The following is a 25,005-nucleotide window of genomic DNA, read 5'->3' as shown; positions in this document are numbered from 1 at the left end:
GTCATTGGTTATACCCTATTCACCTACATACGATATCACATCGCACTGGAAGGAAGCGAAATATTTTTTTTTTAAGAGAGAAATTCCGAGGGAAACGAAGGAAAATTGAACAGAATAAGGAGGATGAATCGAGAAGGAGTAGAAGGAGAAGAAATGAAAACAAGAGCGGAGAATCACACCTTCGGCGTTGTAGAAGCTCAGGTTTTATATTTGTAATCATTTTATTGAAAATCAAAACAAATATAAACAGCTCCAGAGAGACAGAGATCTGTCATGCGTATAGTATACATCATCTCACAGAAATTACAAAACACAAGGCATAAAATAAGCGATTACCTCGAAGGCATTAACGCACATTTATTATAGGGACTAACCGAAAATGACTTGCGTAAAAAAAAAACATGAACACTTGGTATTCGCGAACCGAACATGGCCCGTCTTTATAACACCAGACTAAAATACCCACACTTTTATTTCAACGAAGATAAATGATATATTCCTGCCTATGATGATAAGTTTCAATAATGCGCATGAATTATAACGATAACCTCAGATAATATATAATATTGATGAAGCACTAAAAAACGGATAAAAATAAGCAAGCCACAATGTGTTTACACTGTCATCAGAAAGAAAGTATAATTTTCCAATAGTGCAGGTGGTACATATATTTTTTCTGGTGTGAGAATGATAATTGAAATTGTTAAAGTGGATCATTTTTTGTTTTTCGTTGTTCTCTGAGATCACTCTTATCGTTGCTAGCCCTTCATATATGTTCACAGTTCATATAGTCCAGTCTGTGAACACAATGAGCACGCTCAAACTGTAGAGGTTACACTGTGATACTTGCTCCACGCTGATGATTTTGTGAATTTTAAGTAGAAATCTCATCTTTATCTTACTACAATCAAACACTTTGTGTGAGACCGCGTTCATTCCAGTTATGTAGCGAAGATCCAGTTGTTAACCGAAATACGTATATAATATACACAAAGTTACTGACCCCCTTATATGTCTTATGTCGAAGGCCAGATAAATTATTATAACGTAGGTTACCATTGAAATAAGCGTATACCCTCCTTATAGTCTTTAAAGTACATAGAACATGTCGAAAGGGGTTGCACTTGTTCGGGTCACTACATGATTTTAAGGGTGAATCCAGTATCCATGGCGTGATTGATTCCGTTTACATTCAGAGCCTGTAATTATGGAAATAATGAAAGAAAGTGGCAATTATGTATATCACGAAACTGCATAGATTACATGTATTACATTCAACAGTTTAACACCCTTTGAATGTATATAATTGATAATTATGGTGAAACATTTGCGTTACATTCTTTAATTTTTTTTATGTTGCTGCTATGGCATCTGCATGACTTTCGGACCCGATTGTGTTTAGTTTGCGCATTCCATTTCGTAATGTATGCGTCCAGTCCGAGCACTGATGAAGTGTCGTGCCAGATTTGAAATTTTGGGGTCACAAATTTCTAGGACAATATGTACTTTTTGTAAAATTATGCGCAACTTCGTCGGGCCAACGTCTACTGGTGGGGACTATAATTATGACACAGACCATTGGCGCACGTCGTGCCCCGGTATATAGTCGCGCATTAGCACGATCAAATCGTGCGAAAGCGAGAACTAAAAATCGTACAAAATATCATGGTTGTAATATTCAAATAACCTCAAGAATATAACACTTTAACAGTAGACTAACAAAATCGTTATTACGTATCATGACAATAATTTTACAAATAACAATAATTTTACAAATAATATTGAGAGTGATATATAAACTGAAATGAGAATTAAAGGTATCGTTTAACTTTGTGAGCAGCCGATTTAAAAAATTCTCAAACCAAGATGAAACATACAGTGTACAAGTGCATGTATTAAAACTAATAAACCCTGAAAACAACCATTATTGAGAATGAAAAGCTAAAACTACAAGGCAAACCCCGATTTTGTAAACAGGCGTCTTATAGACGCCTAAATAGTACACATAAGTGTATGGGATGAAATTAAGATGGTGTTTTCGGTCACTTTATATTTCAATTTTCGAAGCACTAAATAATTATTTTCGAACGCAATTTTTTTCTGGGCTTCATTTTTGTAACATATCACAGACACAGGTGACAAGTGTGACCTTCTATCTCAGATTTTTTTAAATTTAAACCAATGTTAACCAATCACTTTAATCTTACCATAGTTTCCTGATCGAACGTGAAGGTACTGATCTCCGTGACGGTATCATAATCCGTTACTACGATACGAGTGGGTTCCTCCATCAAGCCATATATCATCATATGATCCATAAAAAGATTTTCCATCAAGTTTCCGTATGAATGTGCTATATCTGCCGTCAGCATATCCTAAAACAAACGTAATTTAATACATTTACACACATTCCTCTAACTTATATTGATAGTGCATGCTCTATCTTGTACTATACTGGACAATGTGCGCAATCAGTGCAGTTTGTTTTATCAATGGCTATTTTTGATAGTTATCTGGGAAATTAGACTTAAATTAGTATTCAAAATTCACGTTGCCAATTACTGGCTCGGTTATAATCACTGAATTTCAATCGCAAATAAATGTATCTGCATAAGTTCTAAGTAAAATGCATGGATTTTAGCTTATAATCGATTCGTTCGAAATACCCCTATATAATAATGCGCACCCTAAATTTATTTTGAAGGGCGGCATTTTCAGATGTTTCCTGTAATATATTTGACGATTTAGAACAGATTTCCATCACATTATATCTTTGTTACTTTCCACTAATATAGGGCTCCGAATTGTTTGGTTTATGAATGATATATAAAAAACTGAGAAAAATCATTATCAAAATAAACAAAATATTAAATAAAAGAGTTTTGATTCGACCATATTATTGGACATTTCTTGTTAATATTGTCCGAGTCATCTTTCATGTCTGTAATATCGTTTCGCTTAGTAATTGATTCAAAATTATTGGGTGGAGCGGGGGACTATTTTCCTTATTGTTATTGTTGTTGTTGTGATGCTCTTGTTGATGTTATTAATCCAAGTTCATTGTGAGAAAATACTTACATTTGAGAACGTGTAGTGGAACATGTAGTATTGTTCGTTCATAATGGTACCTGTATACCAAAGAAGAAAAAAAACAGTGAAAGAAGGTTACAATTCAAATACGTGAACAGAAATACAATATATAGCTGATGAGTATAAAAATATACAAAACCACATATATTCAAGTTTTGTTGCTTTTTTATTCCCTTTGTAAAATGTATGATAATTTTCATAAGGAAATGGCTTACAGTCGGGTTCAAACAGAAAAGTATTTGCTAGCTTATTTCATTTTATATTTTCCGTATTTTGTATTTCCTTCATAATTATCAATTTTTATTATCATTTCTAAATACTCATACGGCGCCTTCCCATAAAATAAATTGATTAATCTTCATTTCGAAATATGAGCTGGCGCAAATATTTCTGAAGGTAAGATTGGCAAACCATTTCATTTTTTTCTAATCTGACACAGAAGACGATTGATCAACAGCTGGTGAGCAATCTCTGGCTGGACTCATTTTACTACCCCAGCTTTATTAGTATCTATAAAATGTAAAACAACGAACGATATATTCTCGATGTAAAACAATTGTCAGACAGAGTGACATGGTTTTATACCTTGGTTTATCAATGATGGCAAAATCGTATACACAGCTCTCTTTCAGTATAGGATACCATTTTATTTCTCAAGTAATATGGTGATTTGTTACGTAAACTTGACAATAATTGTAACTTGCCATCCGATGGTAATTTTCCACGGAACCCTTGTTTTGGATTGACTGTCGAGCATTGTTACCATGCGAGTTGCCTTTTGATGGTAAAACTATCATTATAATGATTATAATATGTCTATGCTCCGTGCCGAAATATTATTTCTAGACTCACCGATGGAATCACCGTCATCCCAGAAGAGATCACCGCTTGCTTCCATCTCGTCATCCAAGGCGATGATGAGACCAAACTCGTTCCTTCGACTAAATCAACAAATGAAGGTACATTTTTTTATAGGTAGGCTAATTGTCCGAATGTAAAATTATATTGTTGGCAATTCTCGGCGTACTCAGTTTTCAGCTAGTTCATATTCTTAAAAAACACCATGGGTTACTTAAACTACATGTATGTTGGCACATATTATAATATAACAAGTACTTGATTGTAATACATTGCTTCTTTCTTGATCACTTCCTATTCTCATACTTTTACTTTAAATATATATATATATCGTTATTTTATTTGACTCAAAGAGTGGGTGACGATGAAGGCGATGTGCCATGTTGGTAATAGTATTAATTATAATACTGAATAATACAAATGAATACCTGAACATGGTAGAGTTGTCAGGAGTCTGGGTCGGAATAATGCAGCCGCCTCTAACATGAAGGTTGATGTAATCCAAAGGAGCATCTAGCGTTACACCGCCACCAACGGCGAGCATGTCGTGGGACAGTTCCATACCCTATTGATTGTAACAATTTCAAGACATTCCTTGAGGCATAGGCTACATTATCGGTTTCGAGATGGGTTGCTAACAAGTCATTTCGTTAAGATTATAGATTATTTTATCATTGCATGTATCTGCATATTTTAAGTAATCATAACATCCTTTGACAAGACATTGGTCTACAAGTGCCACAATCGGCAAGTTCATTAGCGAGGATCTGTTCGGATGTGGCGATTCACTAGAATCGGAAAAGGGCGGTTTGTAACTCAAACTTCAAATTGTACACCGACCCGGGTTCTTACGTTTAGTTAACTACTGTACATTTTAGAAAATGAAGTATTCTCATACTTACAGTATAGTAATCATACCATCGAGCAACTGGAAAGTATGCCTTTACGCTTGTTGTTTCCTGCAGCAGAAAAAAGAGAGAGAGAAGGGGGATGATAAAATCGCATTCGGAGGGCAAAACTTATTCATGCGGTTCAAATTTTGTCAACAGTGTGCTTGGTGAGGATTGGTGTGTTGTCAGACACAGATTCTTCAATGATCATAATATAAATATTATTTCTCCAAAGGCATGGTGAACGAAGAAATCACCTCCGTCATCACGATTCACGAATGTGTAATGAGCGAGCTGATGATGTCACGTCCCCACTTTCCTGCTTTATGCTATCATATACTAGTATTATGAAATTTTAATCAAATAATCATTCAAACTATATTTCTATAGTTTAAAATCAATTCCATCAATGATGATGTTACATTGAATCAGCCATCAATCATAATAATTTTACAGTTTTTGGTTAAAAATTTTGAAATATTTGAGTGGTTCAAAGTAGGATACAAGAGATATTCCTCGAGCTGAGGCCAATACTTCACGAATCACAGCTGAGTGCAATACTGGACGTAAACAAGGGGAACATTCCTGTTTTCCATGAAATTAAGCGATCCAATGTATTTTTGTCCACTTTCATGTTCTACTGTATTCCTTGCATAATTATAATCCATTTATTCTACTATTTATTTTTGTCATGATTACCTATTCAAAAATACTTAAAAATCACCCAGGAATAGGGAGCGAAAAGCTCTTCCACAATCAATAGTTCAACACCAACATGTCGAAATTATATCTTGTCACTTTCAGATCAAAATCCATTTCCCTAACGTATCGATGTTTTCATTTTGTACTGTGAAGGAGACGGTTAATGTTAATGCTCTAGTCACGTCAACGAGTACGACTCCAAAACGATCTTTTTTTAACGTTATTTCGAATGGTATATCTTCGGTCTGTTTGGAGTCCGTTTCGTTGGTGTGACTGTACTTACTGGTTCCAATACAGGTGAAATCAGAAGAGCAGGTCCCCATAAGAACTGCCTGTCAATGTCCCATGTGTTTGAATCAGAAGTGAACCTGGAAATGTAGAAATAGCCACACAATATGTTCAGATAAAAAGAAGGCTTGCACCCGGCATTAAAGAATGATATTTGTTTGAGAAAATAGCACAGTTGAAAACAATGAATCAAATAAACCTAAATAAAATTCATTGAAATTGATATGGGTGAGACACCCAACCCCGCAGAGATTCTAAATATAGACCCGAGTAATTTCGCGACCTTAAACCCGAAATTCGCAATAGATGAAAATATATTTTCATGTTTAATAAATATTCATTCATGTACTTATGAAATAAAAAGGAAAAATGCAATAGATGAAAATAAATGTTGACAGCTCCGCCCCCTCCCTACTTTAACTTTTTTTTAAATTCATACTCTTGATTATGGAGGGAATTTGTGATCTAGTGAATCATTATTCTTTGGGTTGTCCCGAATGGGATATACTATGCTACCGGTTCAAAATGACAGAAAATCATGCGAAAATACATCCAAACCATGAAATTGCTTACTCGTGCAACATAGGTCTGACGACTGTCGATCCCTTGGTATGGGCATGGTAAAACAGTGTGTAGAGGTATGGGAGGAGACGATATCTGATTAAAAGTACATCGCGCACCTCCAACGCAAACTCCTCACCAAAATGTGCCGGGTGTTGAGGCTGTAATGGTTGTTTCAAAAATAAAAATAAGTAATTAGATTATAAACGTACGAAATTGAAAGATCAGAAAACGAAAATGAAGTCTTACAAAGAATCGGAATAGTAGAGGCCAAGTATATTGTATAAGTTTATGTATTAAAGACTACCAAGTATTTCAAAGGCAAGAGTCCAATATCCCTTTTTCGGAGATGGTAAACGTTACTGTTGTTTAAATGCGTACAGTCATGGTTTCCTATTAATATGCAAGTCAATGTCAATGTCAGGGATGGACGAGATCGAAATTACGTGAATATATTTCATGATTTTACTTGCAATTACGATTCAAATAAATTGATATTATAAATATTGCTTTGTGTAGTAAATATTCGTTACATTCTGTACATTGGCTTTACAATCATCATTCTACAGCAATCTCTTTTAAAGTATTCATTTGGAAGTAAATGCTAAAATGGCCTGTCACGGACGGGCTATTTTGCTTTAAAAGGGAATTCTAAAAATAAAACACTTGTAGGAAGAGAGGGAGAGAGAAATAGAGAGAAGAGAGAGAGAGAGAATTTTAATGGGCGGGGAAGAAAAGAAAGAAGGAGTCAGGTGTACAAAATAGTATCATAACCAGCAAAGAAATAGTCTAGATTCTAGACGTCGGTGTACTTGTTATTTCTCTCCCCTTGTTTTATTCTCCCCTGCGCGCCATCTCCAGTGATCGCGCTATCCCCTCTTTCACGATGAGGGTAGGAAATCGTGTGGCTGTTTTCATTTCGGGCGTAGAGGTCGAGGATTGTGTTCTTGATCAACTGAAAAGTAGAACAGTCCTGGCAAAGGACTAGCAAAGAAACCGTGATCGCCGACAATTATCACGATCACGATGACCCATCGTAATACATACCATGTACCCTAAACCATTATGATTCCTAGCATACGGATAGAAGGCTCCGACTTGATGCCACCTGCGACAGAGATCCTCTGTTGTGTCATCAAAGAAACCACATATATCGGCACCGATCTATCTCGAGACGAAGAGGAATCATATATTTATAGGAGGAATGACAATGTTTAGATGGTTCATGTGACTATCGTATAAAACAATATTTTTTTTTTTTTGTAAGCTCGTTTCCCTGCAATAAAAAAAAATGTGAGTACACTGCCAAAACTCCGATGTTGATTTGCCACCAGCCCGGATTCTATTATGTCCACAGTCCACACCAGAGAAGTGTTCAACAGTACCAGTTTGGTTTTGGTCTAACACCAGATAGGTGTTTATACAACACCAATTAGTATTAAAGCAGCATCGGTTTGATTCGAAACTGGTGTTGTTTCTGTACCTCTCTGGTGTGGACATATATATATATTCCGGGCTGGTGTTAAATCAACACCGTTGTTTTTGCAGTGTACAATCATGAAATGGAGACGAATCAAGTGAACATTTCTTTCATTGCCTTGGCTCTGGCACATGTATATCATATTAACTTAGGATAGTTACATCGGTTAAATCTAGATATAAAATTTGGAAATTGATAAAACGCCTAAAAATCAGAATTATAGGCCAAAGCCTCTTCTCGGCTGTCAATACTTACGTATGGAATACCAAACAGGTTGAACTCTAGCATACCTGATGAAGCAAAAAAATAGATTTATAAAGACATCGAAAATCACTTACTGTGTATCATAGAAGCTTGATCATTAACCTTTGGGGAAACAATTAGTATTTTCATTTTATCTCTTAAGCAGATAATAATAATAATAATAATAATAATTGGCATTTATATAGCGCTTTATCAATCTACGACTGTTCAAAGCGCTTCACAATTATTATTACCCGGTCACTGGATTCATAGCATTTCAAGCTATGTTAGGCGCACACTTGCTAAACCAACCACAATGACGGATCAAAAGGCGGTCAGGTATTAAAGAGTCTTGAGAAAAAGTCATCGAAAAAAATGTGAACATGTTTATCTAAAGTACGCCTATTCATCACATTTCTATCAAATCATAATCATCGTCATCATTATTATCATAATCACCATAACTACCATTATAATTTTGAAGGGATTCACATTATAATTTTTTTTACAGAAAAAGAACGAATTATAATTAAATTTGGATATTGTCATGGTTGTTATATATACAATCATCAAAAATTGTAACTTTGGCCATAATTTTGTAGTTTTCTTACTTCGTCTTTTTGTAGGCCCTACTTTCACTTTTCAGCAAAAAAGGCATATAAAATAAAAACGATCGCCTTATCTTCCAACTATTGGACTTAATACAAGATTTGTTTTCTCTTTTACCTTGTTTTTATTGACTATTTGTCTTTTTAAATTCTTGTTTAGTGCATATATATATATGAATATATATATAAATGTGTAAAGTTATACATGTACAACAGCTTTGGCAACTCTTTTATTTACAATTTCTTTCTTTACAATATATGAATATATATATATATACACTTTAGTAATGTATTTATTCGTTCATTCTTTCCTCTGTTAAATTTATTCATTCTTGTTTGATTTATAATCAAACGTTATATATCTATTTGGATGGTATTCGGGAGGAGCAAGGGATTTTACCGATAATAGAGTAATATAGATGAGGCCATATCGAAGCATTGTCTCCGAGCCAATGACCGGTATGTTTGCCGCTGCTAGGGAAGGTTGATCGTGAGATGACAAGACTTCTCTCTCCTGTAGCATTTTCCGCTGCCCTGTTTAAGAAAAAATCGGGGAGACAAATAAAAATTCAACTTCCTATTCCTGTAAAGCCTACACACACACACGCACCCTCCCACACATCCTACCCCCACACACACACACACATCCTACCCCCCCCCCCCCCACACACACACACACACAGACAAGTTATTCAAGTTTCGTTGAAATAGACCATCAAGAAGTCTGATGACACTTAGTAATGTCGATTACCTTCAGACAAACTCAAAGATATTAAAGTTAAGAACATACTTGCAATTGATAACTACGAGCAACTTACTGTAGCGTTGGTTCTGTTTGACTCCATCCGTAAAGGCTGTGCATGTTGTAGTGGATGTCTTTCATGTCGTATGTCACCTGCTGCACGGAGTTCATACAAATTGTTTTATCGTATATGGTTGGTCCCCAGATTTCTGAATGTGAATAAATAAGAAAGGATATGAGAATTTATTTCGAAAAAAAATACAATCATGGAAAATATTGCATTTCAATAGTAAATGTAAATCTTGATGACAAATGAATGTTGACCCCAAACAAGGCGAATTACATAGTAGGTCGAATATACAATGCATTTCGCAAAGCAGGTGTTTTTTTTTTGGCATAGTAAATAGCAGGTAAGACATTTGTATCATATCATATATATATATATATATATATATATATCAGACAAGCTTTTGATGATTTCCCCATTATTTCAACTGTCTATTATTCCACATTAATCATTTGTTAAGGGCCTATTCACAACCAGCTCTTGTTTTACTTTAGGTCCCTCCACTTTGAATGTAAATCTTTTATTGCACTTTTATATGAACGCATTTATTGAAAGTAATTGTACTATTTCACATTATATATACTTACATGTATACATGTATATAGGCCTATACTTACCAGGCATGAATGGAGGATTGTCGTATTTATTATCTGGGCAACCGTCTACCGAGCCATGCACAAAACTTGCAGGTTCATTCATATCCTGTGATGTATATTAAATGTCATTTTGATAATATATCATTTAAAATGACGAGTTTGTCGAAAATGTCTTAGGTCAAGTAATTGCAAAAAGAAAGATAACATATAATATATCAGTACATTTCACAGCTCGTCTAGATTGATCAATGATATTGCACTGTTAGAGAAAAATCAAGAAAACATTACTTCCTCAAAGATATGTAAACTTTGTGATACAACAAAAGAAAATAATATTCTCTTTTGTGATATCACAAAGTATAGGGCTTTTCTTGTAAAAAATTATAAGGCCAATTTTAATCGTCACCACGCACTGCCTTAATTGAAAGCAAGAAAACCAAATAAACTCCCCCCCCCCCCCAAAAAAAAAAAGGAACACCACAAAATATATATTTTCAGTTTATCCACTAGTTTAATTTATAATTCATACCTAATCTGTTTTTAGAGTACAGTTATCGAACCCTGGTGTGTCTTTAAAAAAATAATTGTCCAAATTATCGACTGAGTGTGTAAAGCAATACTTACTATCCAGATGCCATCAAATGCAACCTTATCGTGGAACATGCTAACCTCATTTGCCCACCACTCTTGGGCCGATTGCTTCCTAAAATCAGGAAAGGCTGCATAGGCACGGTATTTCTAACGGAAAAAAAATGATGAAGAATAAAGCAATGATCAGAAAATCATAATGACTTTAATATTTTCATGAACATCAAAGGCTAGGATAAGGTCATTAATTGATTATTATTAACAGAGCGACATCGAATATGATGCTGAAGCATTCGTGTGCCCTTAATATACATTATTTTGTTGATAGAGGAAGAGTCCTTTTGTTCATGACATTCAAATGTCGAAGAAACTGTGTCAAAGTAATAATCGTAACTGGAATGTAATAAAATGTTCCTATGATTTCGAGTGCGTTAGTTAGTGTATGCCAATAACAGTTCTCCTTTGATAAAGTCAGAGATATTTTCATGATATTTTGTTCTGCTTAAACTATCAATAAACTGTTCGTGTGGTTATTGCACTCATAATGTGATCATAATAGCAGTAAACAAATTTGCTTAAGAGCATAAATCAGTCATTGTAAAGCCGTGCAGAAGCCCTGCCTTCGCTTTTCCCTCATCCAGTAATCCTTAAATGTGGTCAATAATCTATTAGTAATTAGTATTTTTCCTTGTGATCATTTTACAGATCAAATGATCAGTTATTAAAAGCAAACTTCATTTTAGGTAAGACTCTCAATTGTTGTTTCAGATATTACCTTAAAACAGTGAGATACACTTCATTGACAGTCTCGAGCAAGACGTAATAATCAAATTTTAAGCCAAGTTTATTGTCCTCTTTAAGAGTTTTTTTTTTTTAACATTGTAGGATCTTTAATACACGATTTTTTTGTTGCATTTGATTTCTGTGGCACAAGAAAATTTCAGAAAAATGAATGAAGTATGACTATGTAAAAATAAAGAAGGTCATTATCAAGATACCTCTGACTGAATACCACCATTTAGAAAACTCCGTTGATAAATGAGTATGTTTGGTTGACACTTAGAAGTTTTTACTTTGGGTGCTTCATCCTTATAAAAATTACCCTTTCCCACATCGGATACAAGTAGGGCAATACAGTTGATATTTGACATAGATATCAAACGTTTTCCAGATGATTCTATTCAAAGAAGCCCCTTCAACTCTACTAGAATTTCATTCTGACGATGTAGAGATGCACACTGATTAAATAATCGTACTAATGTATATTTCACAATTTCTCCATAAATATATTGAAATGTAATTCGCACAGCCTCCTTAAATTCAACATTTCGAGAGAAAAAAAGAAAATGTGAAGCAATTTTATTAAAAATCCGGATGTCTTGAAGCCGTCAGGTATATCAAAGGAAGAGAATCAAGGGTGGAGTGTGGTTAAATAGTGAAATAAAGGGGAATGACAGAAAATGGCCTACCTCGACTTGCTCTTCCCAGGGTAAAGATGTGTCAATGTCAGTAACATCCGGATAGTCGGGCCATACCTATGGTGAGACCAAACACATTTTGAATGATTAAAACATTGTCTTAGATTCAGTACGGAAAACCATGGTATTGCTCTGTAAGACCGTGTATAGAAAAAAAAAGCATTTGGTCTACCGCTGGGACTACACCAACATTGTCTTCTTATACCGTTTGGATTCATCCCACGCAGTCTAAAATCAAAGTTCGTCTACAGCCACGTCTCTTCACCATTTGGTCTAATTTTCATTTAGCGCGCTTACCTCTTTGTCTAATTTCCAGTTTGCGTAATACCTATTTGATCTAGTACTACTTAATCTTGTTTGATGAACCGGTAATGAGCAAAATTTTCATTTGGCAAAGTGGCAAATGATAAGACGACGAAGTTGAAATCAGACAATCTGGACATTAACCTAAATGACGGTTCCAGAAGGTGAGGGTTGTACCAAACGGTAACCAGGCCAAAGTGATAGAAGACCCAGTGGTTTTAGCCATTTCGACGGCGGTATTAAAACGACCCATCTGTCTGTAGACCAAATGCATAAGAACCAAAGAGGAATATAAAGCAATGTATGCATTATCGGTGCTCGTGGTAACTGACTAGTCAAGCTATTCATGTAAAAATCGGTTCATAAAAACAAAGTCTATTTTGTCAACGCTCTTTTTAAAAACTTTATTTTGTCGCAATAGGTAATAACAATATATGTATAATATGAGGTAAACAGAACGAGTCATGGACACAAACATCACCCCCCCCCCTCCCCCCATCCAAAAAAATAGTGACATTTCGAAAAATATGTCAAGTTAAAAGAAAAAAGGTTATCACAAGGGGGCGTCTTCTAATCAGTACTTACTTGATGCGCTGATCATATCCTGGGGACCAGACTCCCGAATCCCTACCCCGTTAAAACTGTAAATATGTTTTTAAAAAAGGAAAAACAATCCTCTGCAAATACCCTTTCATGAAATAGGACCATGATTTTGGCCTACCTTTCCGAACTGTATCGCTCCGTTTTCGTCTTCGATGAAAACCTCATTGTCTACTCCCCGTTGGTAGGTTGGGTAGTATTCTGCTGTTTCGTTTGCTGAAATGGCTGGGTCCTTATGAAGAAAAAAAAAGAGGGAAAATATTATAGAGAGGGAAAGAGGAAGGGAGAGAGAGATGGGTTTGAACAACAGCTCATTTTGTAAAGAAATTGAGAACAAGAAATATTTTGTAGCCTTATTTTTACCAGTTTACTTCTTCAATTTGGCAACACCGGTATATTTTCCTTTACTGACTTTGTCTCTTTTTAATTCATTTAATGTATGAAAAATAGATCCAGATTAATACAAAATTTCCTTGATTTTGCAGGTGGAAATAAGGTTTGACATTGAGTTCTAAAATTAGAGATTTTAGTGATTGTTTAATTTTGCTTAAATGTTTGCAACAATGCATTGAACAGGTAGTTTCTGCATTCTGTTCTTGTGATACATTTAGCATGAATTTTAACGGGTTCACATCAAAAGTGTGAAGTAAGCACAATAATTGGTCATGAATAGGTTAAAGTACAACTTACAAGGATGATAATGTATCTCGTTCCTTCTGGCTTCAAAGAATCAACCCAATCTCCCAGACCAACGTAATTGGTTGGATGGATGGTAAAGTCAAGCTGACGATGCATGTAATCAATGTCTCCATATTGGACATCCTTAAGAAATAAGAAAGCAATAATTTAAATATCAATACTTACTAGATATCACAACACAATAAATATAGGTTTGGGGGTGCAAATTAAGGGCGCATGGCTCTTTGTCAAAGTTTTGGAATGTGCCGAAGAAGGATTTTTTTCAAACTTTTTAATGTGGGATCATTCTCCCTTTCAAACACACACACACCCACACACACCCACTCACACACCCTCACACACACACCCACACAGCCACTCACTCTCTTTCTATCTTTCTTTCTTTCTCCCTCTTTCTATCTCTTATAAAGTATATAAATTTTAATTATAGAATGGTGATAGCACAGATAGCAACAAAATAAGAAGAGAACAGTTGTATCTAACACTGTTCTTTAAATATAGATTTAAACTACGTTTCTACATACATTATTCTCTTAAATGAATAAACAAAGTACTAATAATCTAATATTAGAATGAAAGTAATTTTCATGTAAATTCGTATTTTCATTCATTTGGTAATCTTGGTAATGGCAACTGGAACCCAGAGATCGGACAAGTGAATGGTCAGCTCAAGAATTTAAATATTTATATCTTTAATAAAAAAAAATACAATGAAAATCCTCCCCATATTTGTAAGGTTCAATCATTCTAAAATGATGTCTATAAGGTAGTGAACCAGCCTCACATGTGGAATTTGATACCGACGCATGGATTCGACCACTTCCTGGACGTTTGAAAGATTTCCATAACCGTATCGACAAAGCTGATAGCCCAGGGACCAATATGGCGGCAGCATTGGTCTTCCGATGGCCTAGAAAGAAAATGAAAATTCATATTAATGAAATAAGAAAGTCGTGAAGACGTACGCATATCAAAATGTCCTCTTTCTGGTAGTTTCTTTTTCTTTTTTCTTTTTATCATTAATGTAATTATAATTTTTCATAATCGTTATTATCATCATTGCAATGGAAACATATAAATGTTATTTCCATAGTTGTTAGATAATTTGTACAAAATAATATAATCACCGTTATTGTTTTCATTTTTGTCATGATCATCAGGCTTTCCGGGTATACCATATTATCATCACTATCGAATTATCAGGGTTGTTTTACACGTAGTGTGGGTTTATGTGCATACTGCATGGGTATCCTTGTATTTAAAAAAATATATAAAATAAATATGTCAGTAAAACTATTTTCATCCGGCAAAATGGCAAGAAACTGATCCACAATGTGCTGCACTCCACCCAGGTGAGGTAAATGGGTACCGGTAGGAAGTAATTCCTTAAAAAGCTGTGTGCGCTATGAACGCCTAGCTTAGCCGGGTTATATAGGAGAGCGCCTTGAGCACCTAACAAGGTGGATATGTGCGCAATATAAATACCCTATATTATTATTATTATTATAGCTGATCTATATTCAAGATTTATTAAAACATAATTATGATCGCATCTTGTAACAGCTGATTTGGCAAATGTTTTAAGAAACAGAATTTGAAAATATACATGTATACATAGAATCAACAAGCAACATTACAAAAGAATTGATTTTATATATGAATTCAAAATATTATGGTACAATCGTGATAAAAGTGTGAGTGCAATGTATCTAATTCACCAACTGATTAAGTATATCACTTACCTCAGTATATTGACTAACGACAGACTCTGGGTTCGGACCAAGGAACATGTAGAAGTCTAGAACTCCTCCAATAGTGTGGTATGTTAGGGCTGGGGTTGGCTGCAACGTGTAGTCTGGCCGATGGGGGAGGGGGTTGATAGCAAAGAATTATTGTTAATACATGTTTTTTATTTGTTTAAGCAATTTTCATATGGTGAGATCACTCGCATAGTACAAAATATCTTGATAGGTACAAAATTGACATGACAACAGATGCGAGATGACGCATGATTTTATTTATTTATTTTTTTTTTTGGGGTGGACATATGTCATGCTAATATGTTAGATTATTTGAGGAATTTATCAATAAAAATGAATTTACCTTGTGCATTTGAGTTTAAGAGCAGTACACCATGTGCGTTAGCGTCGTTCTCAACACACATGTAGAATGGATGGACTCCGTACAGATTCCCTTTGTACTGGAAAGAAAACAACACTTTGTAAGACACGTACAAAAAAACAATTCTTGTGTATTATAATACATAGGAATATGGATCTGTTCCTTACCAATGAAGATTTCATAACAGACGATTCACAGATTTAGCTTCGGTTTGTGATCTGCCCTCTTAAAAACGATAACATGATTGGTAAACGATTAAATAAAGTCATAATTGATGTTAATGAGCTATTGGTAAAACATTTTCATACATATTTATTGCATTTTTTACCGAAGGGGGCTGGTCTCTGGAGAATAAACCCCATGTTATCCAGTTCATATCGTGTCTGAAGCTATGGTGTTCACTTTCTCCCAATCCATAAATGTTTTTCGACGGCAATCGGGTGGAGATGGTCAAAAACTGATCCTCAAAAATGAGTGCACCAATCGAAGTATCCCAACTGGTGAAGAATATCAGAAAATGGTTACAAAGAAGAAAAAATACTCTCAGGTTAGTGAAAATATTAAAGCACATCAAGTACACAACGATTAACAAGTAATAAAGAATAGTTAAAAGGGTCCGGGCTGAAAATATTTATATCTAAATAAATAGAGTAAAATTCACAGAGCAAAATGCTGAAAATTTCATCAAAATCTCATTACAAATAACAAAGTTATTGAATATTAAAGTTTATTAATGTTTTGTGAAAACAGCTATATGCACATCGTCATGAATATTCATTAGATGGGCTGATGATGTCACATCCCCACTTTCCTTTTTCTTATGTTATTACATGAAATCATAAATTTTTCATTATTTCATACATGTGTAAATGATGTGTCTCCATTATGATGAAATAAGTTGCGGCGATAAATAACTAATGCACTTAATCAGTTGTCAATCCAATTGTTTTCGTTCTTGGTAGAAATTGTTTGAATAAACCTTATTTCATATTATGAAATACAAAAGAACAAGTGGGGATTTGACATCATCAGCCCACCTAATGAACATTCATAAAGACATGCCTAGAACTGTTTCACCGGAATAGTGCAAATCTTTATTTGTTATCCGATTTTGATCAAATTTTCAGCATTTTGCTTTGTGAATTCTTTGAAATGCACATTTAGTTTAAACATATCTTTGATTCCACGTGCTCTGGTCCCTATCCGTTTAACAATTCATAATTCATTCATTCCAAATTCTTAGTCAGGGGTCATGTCTGTATCACATGTAGTCCGAATTGGCGAAAATATTCGGGGAGGGCAAAACAGGTACGCCCCCCTTCCCCTGTGGACTGTTTAAGTTGCTTGCATGTTTGTAAAAAAAAATGTCTTCGACTGTTTTTTTTTTTTTGGGGGGGAGGGGGTTGCGTTCATCACAGTCCCCTTTCCATTAAATGGGTTCACCACTAAGACCGTATATTATATTTTCAGATAAAGTTGTCGGTAAGCTACGCAGCAGACCGTTCGTCAAGTTATATGGTTTTATAACCCCTCCGTTAATATAATCAGTTAATGTCTATTTTCTAACAATAAAACATCGTGTACTCCATTCCATTGTCACATTTGAACGAGTACGCAAAGTATTTCGGGATTTGTTCCTCTTGTTCATATTTTTCATTTCCTGTATTATCTATGAGTTCATTAATAAAAAAAGAAAGATAACTGTGCAATGTCTAAATATATCTATTCATCTTTTTTATTTGTAACAAAAAAATATTGATGCCTTAAAATAAAAAGCGATATGTGTGCATACTACTTGAAAAATGCTTTAAATTGGTATTTCATCTGTCCGGACTCACATTGTTAATTTTTTCTGTGCATTCTATTGATCTTTCTTCCCTTTTTGGTCCGTTTAACTTTCATAAGAAATACCCAGTCCTGTGTGCACCTTTTATTTGCATGTATATTTCATGATGAATACATAGTGGTGACTATGTAATTTTTCACCACGTAGAAGTGGAAAGTAAAGATTGGATAAGTATTTGGAGGCCATGTTGAATAACATGGAAGCGTGTTCAGGAAATCATTATTCCCAGAATTCTCCCGACTGTGTGTACATCAAGGCATGATGGGAAAAGTAAATATCGTGATATTATAATCTACATTTAATACACCGGCACTACTTTTTGTCACAATTTTGTATATATGGAAGGAGAAAAAAAGGCTGCAACAGAGACGAATTGAGTATATGGATATACGAACTACCATACATAAAAACTAATTTGTCTTTCTTGATATACTTGAAATGAACTGTCATGGACTTGTGCCGTTCTCATGTTCATATATTCTCTATTGCGTTCTATATAGACTCTCTGACATAAAGATGGATTCATATGTAAATTGAATAATCCTGGTACTTGCTGACAATATTTGCAAAACCAAAGTACGTGCAACGATCAATACTCAAGAATATTTTAAACATATACACGAATAATCTGAAAGGAGTTCTTAGTGTGATTCAGAATGATTCGAGGGAACTTTTAGGTAATGTATTTGATCGGGATTCAAGCCAGGGGGAGACACAGAATATAAATCAGGGGCGGATCAAGGATTTTCCAAAAGGGGGGCACATTTTTCCGAGGAAAAAATTGACAAGCCAAAAAAAAAAAGGTCTTCAAATTTAAAGGAGGGGTGGCACACTTCTGTTTTAACGGGCCGGCTGTGCCCCCCCCCCCCATGGATCCGCCAGTGCTATAAATTATGCCCCCTTGAGAATGAGACGCTGTAAAACACTGGTGTCCCATAATATTGAACTCGGATGTATTATACCAGGGGCTGCAAGCTGGGAGAGGGTTGATATCATTTGTTAAAGGCCATAATAAGAATTATAAACAGTCTTTATCAAAGATTAAAAAGCTCAGCTAAATAACTTTTCTGAACTTTCTTCATATAGTATGCAAGGCTCATATCACTCTTATGGTGTAAAACTGTTACAGTATATGCAATCGAAAACTCCATATTGGCTCATCACCCCTCCAATCAATGAGATCGGTGTCATCCAGGGATCTGTTCTTGGTCCATTTTTTTAATCGATTATACCTCTTCGATCTTACCATTCATCTAGTCTGCCTATGACACGGATATCATGAACGAAACAATACTAAATTTTAGACAAGTCACAAGGCACAATGATCTAAATATGTGACGTTACAACCTTATCCCATACTGTTAAGCTTTCATGAAGTGTCATTTGTTAGGGTTCATGATGAATTTGTTTTTATTTCTGTTTCTCTCTTTTTTAGGAAAATGTGTATGCGACAGCGTTTGATTGTATTTGATGTCCAGGTAATTTCCCCCAAACACGCCAAAAATGGATATTAATGCACATATTAAACAGTGTGTAAGTGACGCCATAGATATAATTTTGTTGATTAAAATCACAGCTCTGTTACCTCTGATAAACTTTCGTCAATTTCTATCAATACGCTTCTCTCCACTTCATGAGGACAAATTTGATTTTTGTTTCGGTAAATTACTTCTTTAAACTTACAGGACTTCTCCGGTGGACTTCCGGATAATCTTCAGTGTGAACGGATTGTTGGTATACGTGATGTCATAGTTAGGATTTTCGGCCTTTTCTGCTGAACGTGTTGGCATCTCAACGGGAACTTCAAATCGACTGTTTGAGGGGTCATAAATCTGAATTTCAAAACAAAGAAAGATGGAAAGTAAATATTGGACTTGAAAATCAATCCAAGAGATACTAATTTAGCGCTTTTCACTCAACTTTACACACTCTTAGAATAGTTGGGCAAACAACTTTTAACCAACCCTGGGCAACATATACTGTCCACACAACTATTGGTTAAAATCTGTCTAAATCGGGTAATAAAAACTAATTATTGGGTAATAAATTTGCTCAATTGGATAATAATTGCACAGAATATATATATTTTTAACCAAAATACATTACCCAACACAGTGGACAGAATGTTGCCCAACATTTTAAGTGTGCACGAGTGAATCACCCTGCGGGTGGCAATTGCACCTATTTATATTACATCATGATCTAGGCCCAATCTTGCAACAACAAGGCTAGCCTATGAATTGCAGTTTTCTTCAGTGTTTTGCACTTTTACGTGTTTTTCTGTGAAAGATTATTTGCGATCACCATTATATTCAGAAATCGGTGGTGGGATCGATGTATGTTACTGCTGGATTTCGACTGAAAGTTTTTTACTGATACGCCGGTTCTGGACGCCTTCATCTATACAGACAGTATTGCAATTATGGGAAAGCAACGACGTACAGGGGACCTTCGGAAAGTAGTATTAGAAGAAGTAGTAGAAGAAGTAGTAACAGTCGTGTAGTTGTAGTAGCAGTAGTAATAGTAGTAGTAGTACACTCTAAAAAACGAAGAGCTAATTTAGCTCTTGAAGAGCGTGTATAGTGACTGCACTTCGGAGTGTTGATTTGTCTAGTTCAAATTTGAACGAGAAAAATCAGCTCTTCGTAGCTCTTCGTTTTTTAGAGTGTAGTAGTATCAGAAGCAGTAGCCGTAGTAGTAGTAGTAGTAGTAGTAGTAGTAGTAGTAGTAGTAGTAGAAGTCGTAGTAATAGTAATAGAAGTAGTATATAGTAGTAGAAGTAGTAGCATCATCAGCAGCAGTAGTAGTAGTAGTAGTAGTAGTAGTAGTAGTAGAAGTAGTAAGAATAAGAAATAGCAGCAGCAGCAGTATAGTTATAGCAACGGATTTCGTGATCTACTGAATCGTCATCATTACTCTAATTCATTTTAACCCCTCCTTTTCACGCATTCCTGTCAACTCTACCTATATATTCTTGGAAGATGAGCCATGCAAATCTAAGCCCCATGGTTTAAGAAAAGTGCAAATACCAAGAGTATAAATGATTTTAAACTCTTCGGAAATGTACATAAGAATGTAGTTTACCTTCACCCACAAAGAAACATATTTTTGCCTAACCTTGAAATGGATCCGATCGTTTGTTTGATGCTCTATATCAATGACTAACGTATCAATGACAGATCTGAAAAACGAAGGCACGTCATCATGTCTTTCAAGACGTATTCTGGTACCCCAGCTCATGTTATCCTCAATCACAACATGGTACGCGCCATAATCTTCAGGGAAGAAACACCATGGTTGTCCTTCTGAATAGGGCTCCATCCACAGGCAACCTCGATTGGAACATAACTCCTCGTTAGAAGATTGTTCCCTGTCCGGTATGCAGTTGATACGGACATCGGGTTCAACCGGCATGGGTTCGAAGGGGGAGCCGTCGTTGGCTTCGCTCAGTCCATAACCTGGATGAAGGAAGTATGTGAGACAGACACAGAGAGGTACGATGGTGACGGTGATGCCGAGAGCGACGACGACCAAGGCCGTCGTCGACCAGCGTTGCTGTCCGGATTTCACGGCCTCGTCGATACCCATTTCCTCTTTCATCGCAATGGTTGAATGTTCTCTCTCCAAACTGTCCTAGACGGATTCCTAAATGCCTCCGCAGGTTCTTCCCTTAATCGTCCAAATACCTTTAGCAATAACCATGTGATAATCAATGTGGACAAGTAACGAAAATAGATCGCTGTGTTGCATAACTATTCCTTAAGGATGGGATGGTGTCTTCTTATCTTTGACTGCCATCCACGATTGGTTTGCCTTAAGATAAAAAACGGTTTGGTCTTCTCGATTAAAGGTCATGCGCAATTATTTGTTCAAGGATATGATGCGTTGCAGGCTTATATTGAAGGCAATGAAATATGGGTACAGTGAGAGGACAGGGTCAACGGGATTAAGCCCCTGAGGAGAAGTAAGGAATTATGTATCCATTAAAACGTAACCTATATACACTTCTGAATCAAAATACAAAGACGGATTTTTGTTTTTAAATTGACTGGTTTGGATGCGTACACGCTTAGCACGTCTCTATCTCTCTCCTTTTCTGCCTCTTCCTCTTCCGTTTGTTTTTGTCAAGGAATTGAAATTTTGCGGAACCTTGTTGGAAATATGACTTAGATCCTGGAAATGATTAGATGTATGATTTCCACTAATACCCTCAAAAGTAAAACATAAGAACTATAGCACGTATACCAACCGAACTTTCACCAGGATAGTTGTGCCAGTGAAGTCCATGCAGGATTGAAATCGCTCTCGATTGATCACGCTTAAATTTCAAATAAACTATAAATGAAGACATGAAATTATTTGAACAAACATGACCGTAAAATTATTTTTCCAATGGTTAAAAGTTTAAAAATATAAGTTAAAAAAAATCGAAAATCTAAACTGCTAAAGGTGCAAATATGAGCCCACCCAGATTTCATCTATTCCTTGTGAAGCTTTGTGACAATTTGAAATTTCACCGATTAATAGAATTTTGTCGGTACTTCTTTTCTTTTCTGTTTTTTTTTTATGGTCCACAGTATGGTCCTTCAATCAATTTCATAGATGTAGAGCAAAAAAAATTTCACGATGGACCATGGCCCTAGGTCTATGTTTGGTCATAGAGCTATGCTAGGTATACTATTGGGTTGTCATCTAAAAGTTCAATACCTCGATCGAGGGCTAAAATGCACCACACTTGAAATATGAACCGATTTAAGGGTGTTTGAAAGGGGAAGTTCACCCTGACAAATCGTTTTTGTAAAAATAGCAGAAAAAATAAAAAAATTTCTGATGATTTGAAGAAAATCCATCACAGAATATAAAATTTATTTGTGACGTTATAGGCGAGTAGCTTTCCCGCATTTCGTACGGTAAAAAATCAATAAACAGTCCTTTTTTCAGAAAATTGAAAATATTTGTTGTTGTATCTTTAGTATATAAATAGGCAAATCATTTCACCTCCGCTTCTGAAGGAAATAAAAAATGAGTCGTAGGGTGAACTTCCTATTTAAATGCCAGGGAGTCTTTAGTGTTTGTGTGTGAGTATCGGCCTTTATGTGTATGCGTGTTTTTGTAGAGTTTTTACAGACGTATAAACAATCATACATGCTTTTATGTTGTTATGTTGTAAATGACTTTTTTTACATCTGGGATCGACTTGCAACGTCACCATTCGAAAGACATGATCTAAGACTCGAATATATGTAATGGAAAATTTAGAATAATGTAGAAGGAATGACCAACTCTTACCCTGGACTTAACTCTATTCCCTATCCTTTACTCAACCCTAAACCTAATATAAACCCTATTGCAAATCGGACCCCATATCTCAGACAGTTGTCGCCGGGGCAGATGTCGTATCACCGCAAGGGGACAATATTTGGATTCGTTTCGTAATAAATGCTGGTAATAATTTACTCATTCACACAGTTTTAATTAAAACACTATAAACACCGAATATCCATTGTATTTAAGGAGCCAATTAAACAATATTGCAATATTAGACATATTGGCATAATATTAGTCGTAGTATAGTAGGAGAAGGACTCAGAGGTAGTAGTAGCAGTAGTAGTAGTAGTAGAAGTAGAAGTAGTAGTAGTAGTAGTAGTAGTAGTAGTAGTAGTAGTAGTAGTAGAAGAAGAGGCAGTAGTAGCAGTAGTAGTAGTAATAGTAGTAGTAGTAGTAGTAGTAGTAGTAGTAGTAGTAGTAGTAGTAGTAGTAGTAGTAGTAGTAGGAGAAGTAGTAGTATAGAATAATAATAATAATAAGAAGAAGAAGAAGAAGAAGAAGAAGAAGAAGAAGAAGTAGTAGTAGTAGTAGTAGTAGTAGTAGTAGTAGGAGTAGTAATTGTAGGAGTAGTAGTAGTAGTAGTAGTAGTAGTAGTAGAAGAAGAAGTAGTATAGAATAATAATAAGAAGAAGAAGAAGAAAAAGAAGTAGTAGTATCGTAGTAGTAGTAGTAGTAGTAGTAGTAGTAGTAGTAGTAGTAGCAGTAGTAGTAGTAGTATAGGCCTAGTAATAGTAACACAAGAGAAAGTTGCCCTGAGAAGAGTTTCGAGAACTTAATTTCTTTTTTCTTTTTTCAAGTAATGAATAACAAACAATAATACACGGAAGCAAGTATTTGGAAGTGTGTAAAACATGTAAAATGTAATGAATGAGCGTATGACTCTATGATACACCTCTAGTTTAATTGGAAAACCGAGTAAAGTGCGATGTCACATTTAGGTTGTCTTGCCAACTCTAATCAAAATATTATGTCGCTGCCCGTTACCAGCAGTGGTTATCCCCAATTTGACCTTTTTAACGCCAGTTATTCATGGTCATTAGACAGATAGGACACATTTAAATCCTGCAAATATATACCTTAAAATGAAGTCTATTCTCAGTCTGCATCTCGATGTCTACCGTTAAGGTTAAAATTTCGTCACCGAAAAAGGTAGGGCGAGATGCTGCCCTTTCCATCCGAAGTCGTAGACCCCATCCGAAAGTCTGCTCCGACACGACATTGTAACCGCCGTAGTTTTCCGGAAAGTAGCAGAATGGCGCGCCGTGTTCATCAGTACTTTGCCAAGTACAACCCCTTTGCATGCATATATGTTCATGGTCTATTTCTACGTCGGGAATGCAATTGATGCGATCCCTCTGTGGTGGCTCTACTGTTGTCACTGGTATTAAGTTGTTATCTCCGGTGTTCCCGTAAGCGGGATGAAGATAATATGTCCCGAGGATGCATGCGACACCAACAACGGCTGCAACGGCCACGCAAACCAACACCATGGTGTATGTACTGAAACCTTGCTTGGGAACCTCCTCGGGGTTCCCCATCTCCAATGAACCCATTTTACCAGTCATCTTGGTTTTCGAAGCGCCTCAACGACAAATGGAAGCATCTCTCTTGTCCGGTAGCCGTATAGTGACGAAAATGGTTTTCCTTTCTCATTGGCTGTTTTAATCGTTATAAAATCTGCTGTAAAAATGGAATATTTATAGTACTGACTATTAACCGGCCAAGTCACATTTACATAATTCACCTTTGGCACTGTTTGGATTCATAAATAGGGTGTTGCGTTCACGCCAGGGCCCCGTAACATAAAGCTTAGTGATGGATCATGGGTCTGATTTCTACGATTGATTGTATTGATTACTGTGTATGATCCATCTTAAAATCCAACCCCACGATCAATCGCTAAGATTCGTGATACAG

General features: G+C 35.6%; 1 protein-coding gene across 2 annotated transcripts; it reads right to left on the bottom strand.

Annotated features, from left to right (window-relative positions):
* Positions 1–185: 185 nt before the first annotated feature.
* Positions 186–24,768, bottom strand: LOC129262104 (maltase-glucoamylase-like). Of its 2 annotated transcripts, none has more exons than XM_064100264.1 (23): positions 24,165–24,768; positions 19,444–19,592; positions 16,243–16,411; positions 15,897–15,993; positions 15,536–15,648; positions 14,578–14,703; positions 13,785–13,916; positions 13,216–13,326; positions 12,183–12,248; positions 10,750–10,863; positions 10,147–10,231; positions 9,539–9,671; positions 9,121–9,254; positions 8,125–8,159; positions 7,437–7,553; positions 6,402–6,550; positions 5,824–5,908; positions 4,851–4,907; positions 4,377–4,513; positions 3,943–4,031; positions 3,079–3,128; positions 2,208–2,375; positions 186–1,199 (listed from the first exon to the last, which is right to left on the bottom strand). In XM_064100264.1, the coding sequence occupies exons 1-23, from the start codon at positions 24,651–24,653 to the stop codon at positions 1,137–1,139; spliced, it is 2,868 nt and encodes a 955-aa protein (XP_063956334.1). In that variant the 5' UTR covers positions 24,654–24,768; the 3' UTR covers positions 186–1,136. The 2 variants fall into 2 exon arrangements, with proteins under 2 accessions (XP_063956334.1, XP_054756121.2); XM_054900146.2 differs by lacking the exon at positions 24,165–24,768 and adding an exon at positions 20,878–21,889.
* Between the last annotated feature and the right edge of the window lie 237 nt (positions 24,769–25,005).

This window comes from Lytechinus pictus, chromosome 5, assembly GCF_037042905.1.
Source record: "Lytechinus pictus isolate F3 Inbred chromosome 5, Lp3.0, whole genome shotgun sequence".
NCBI classification, from domain to species: Eukaryota; Metazoa; Echinodermata; class Echinoidea; order Temnopleuroida; family Toxopneustidae; genus Lytechinus; species Lytechinus pictus.
The sequence above is the reverse complement of the archived record's forward strand: the minus strand, read 5'-3'. Positions and strand labels throughout refer to the sequence as shown.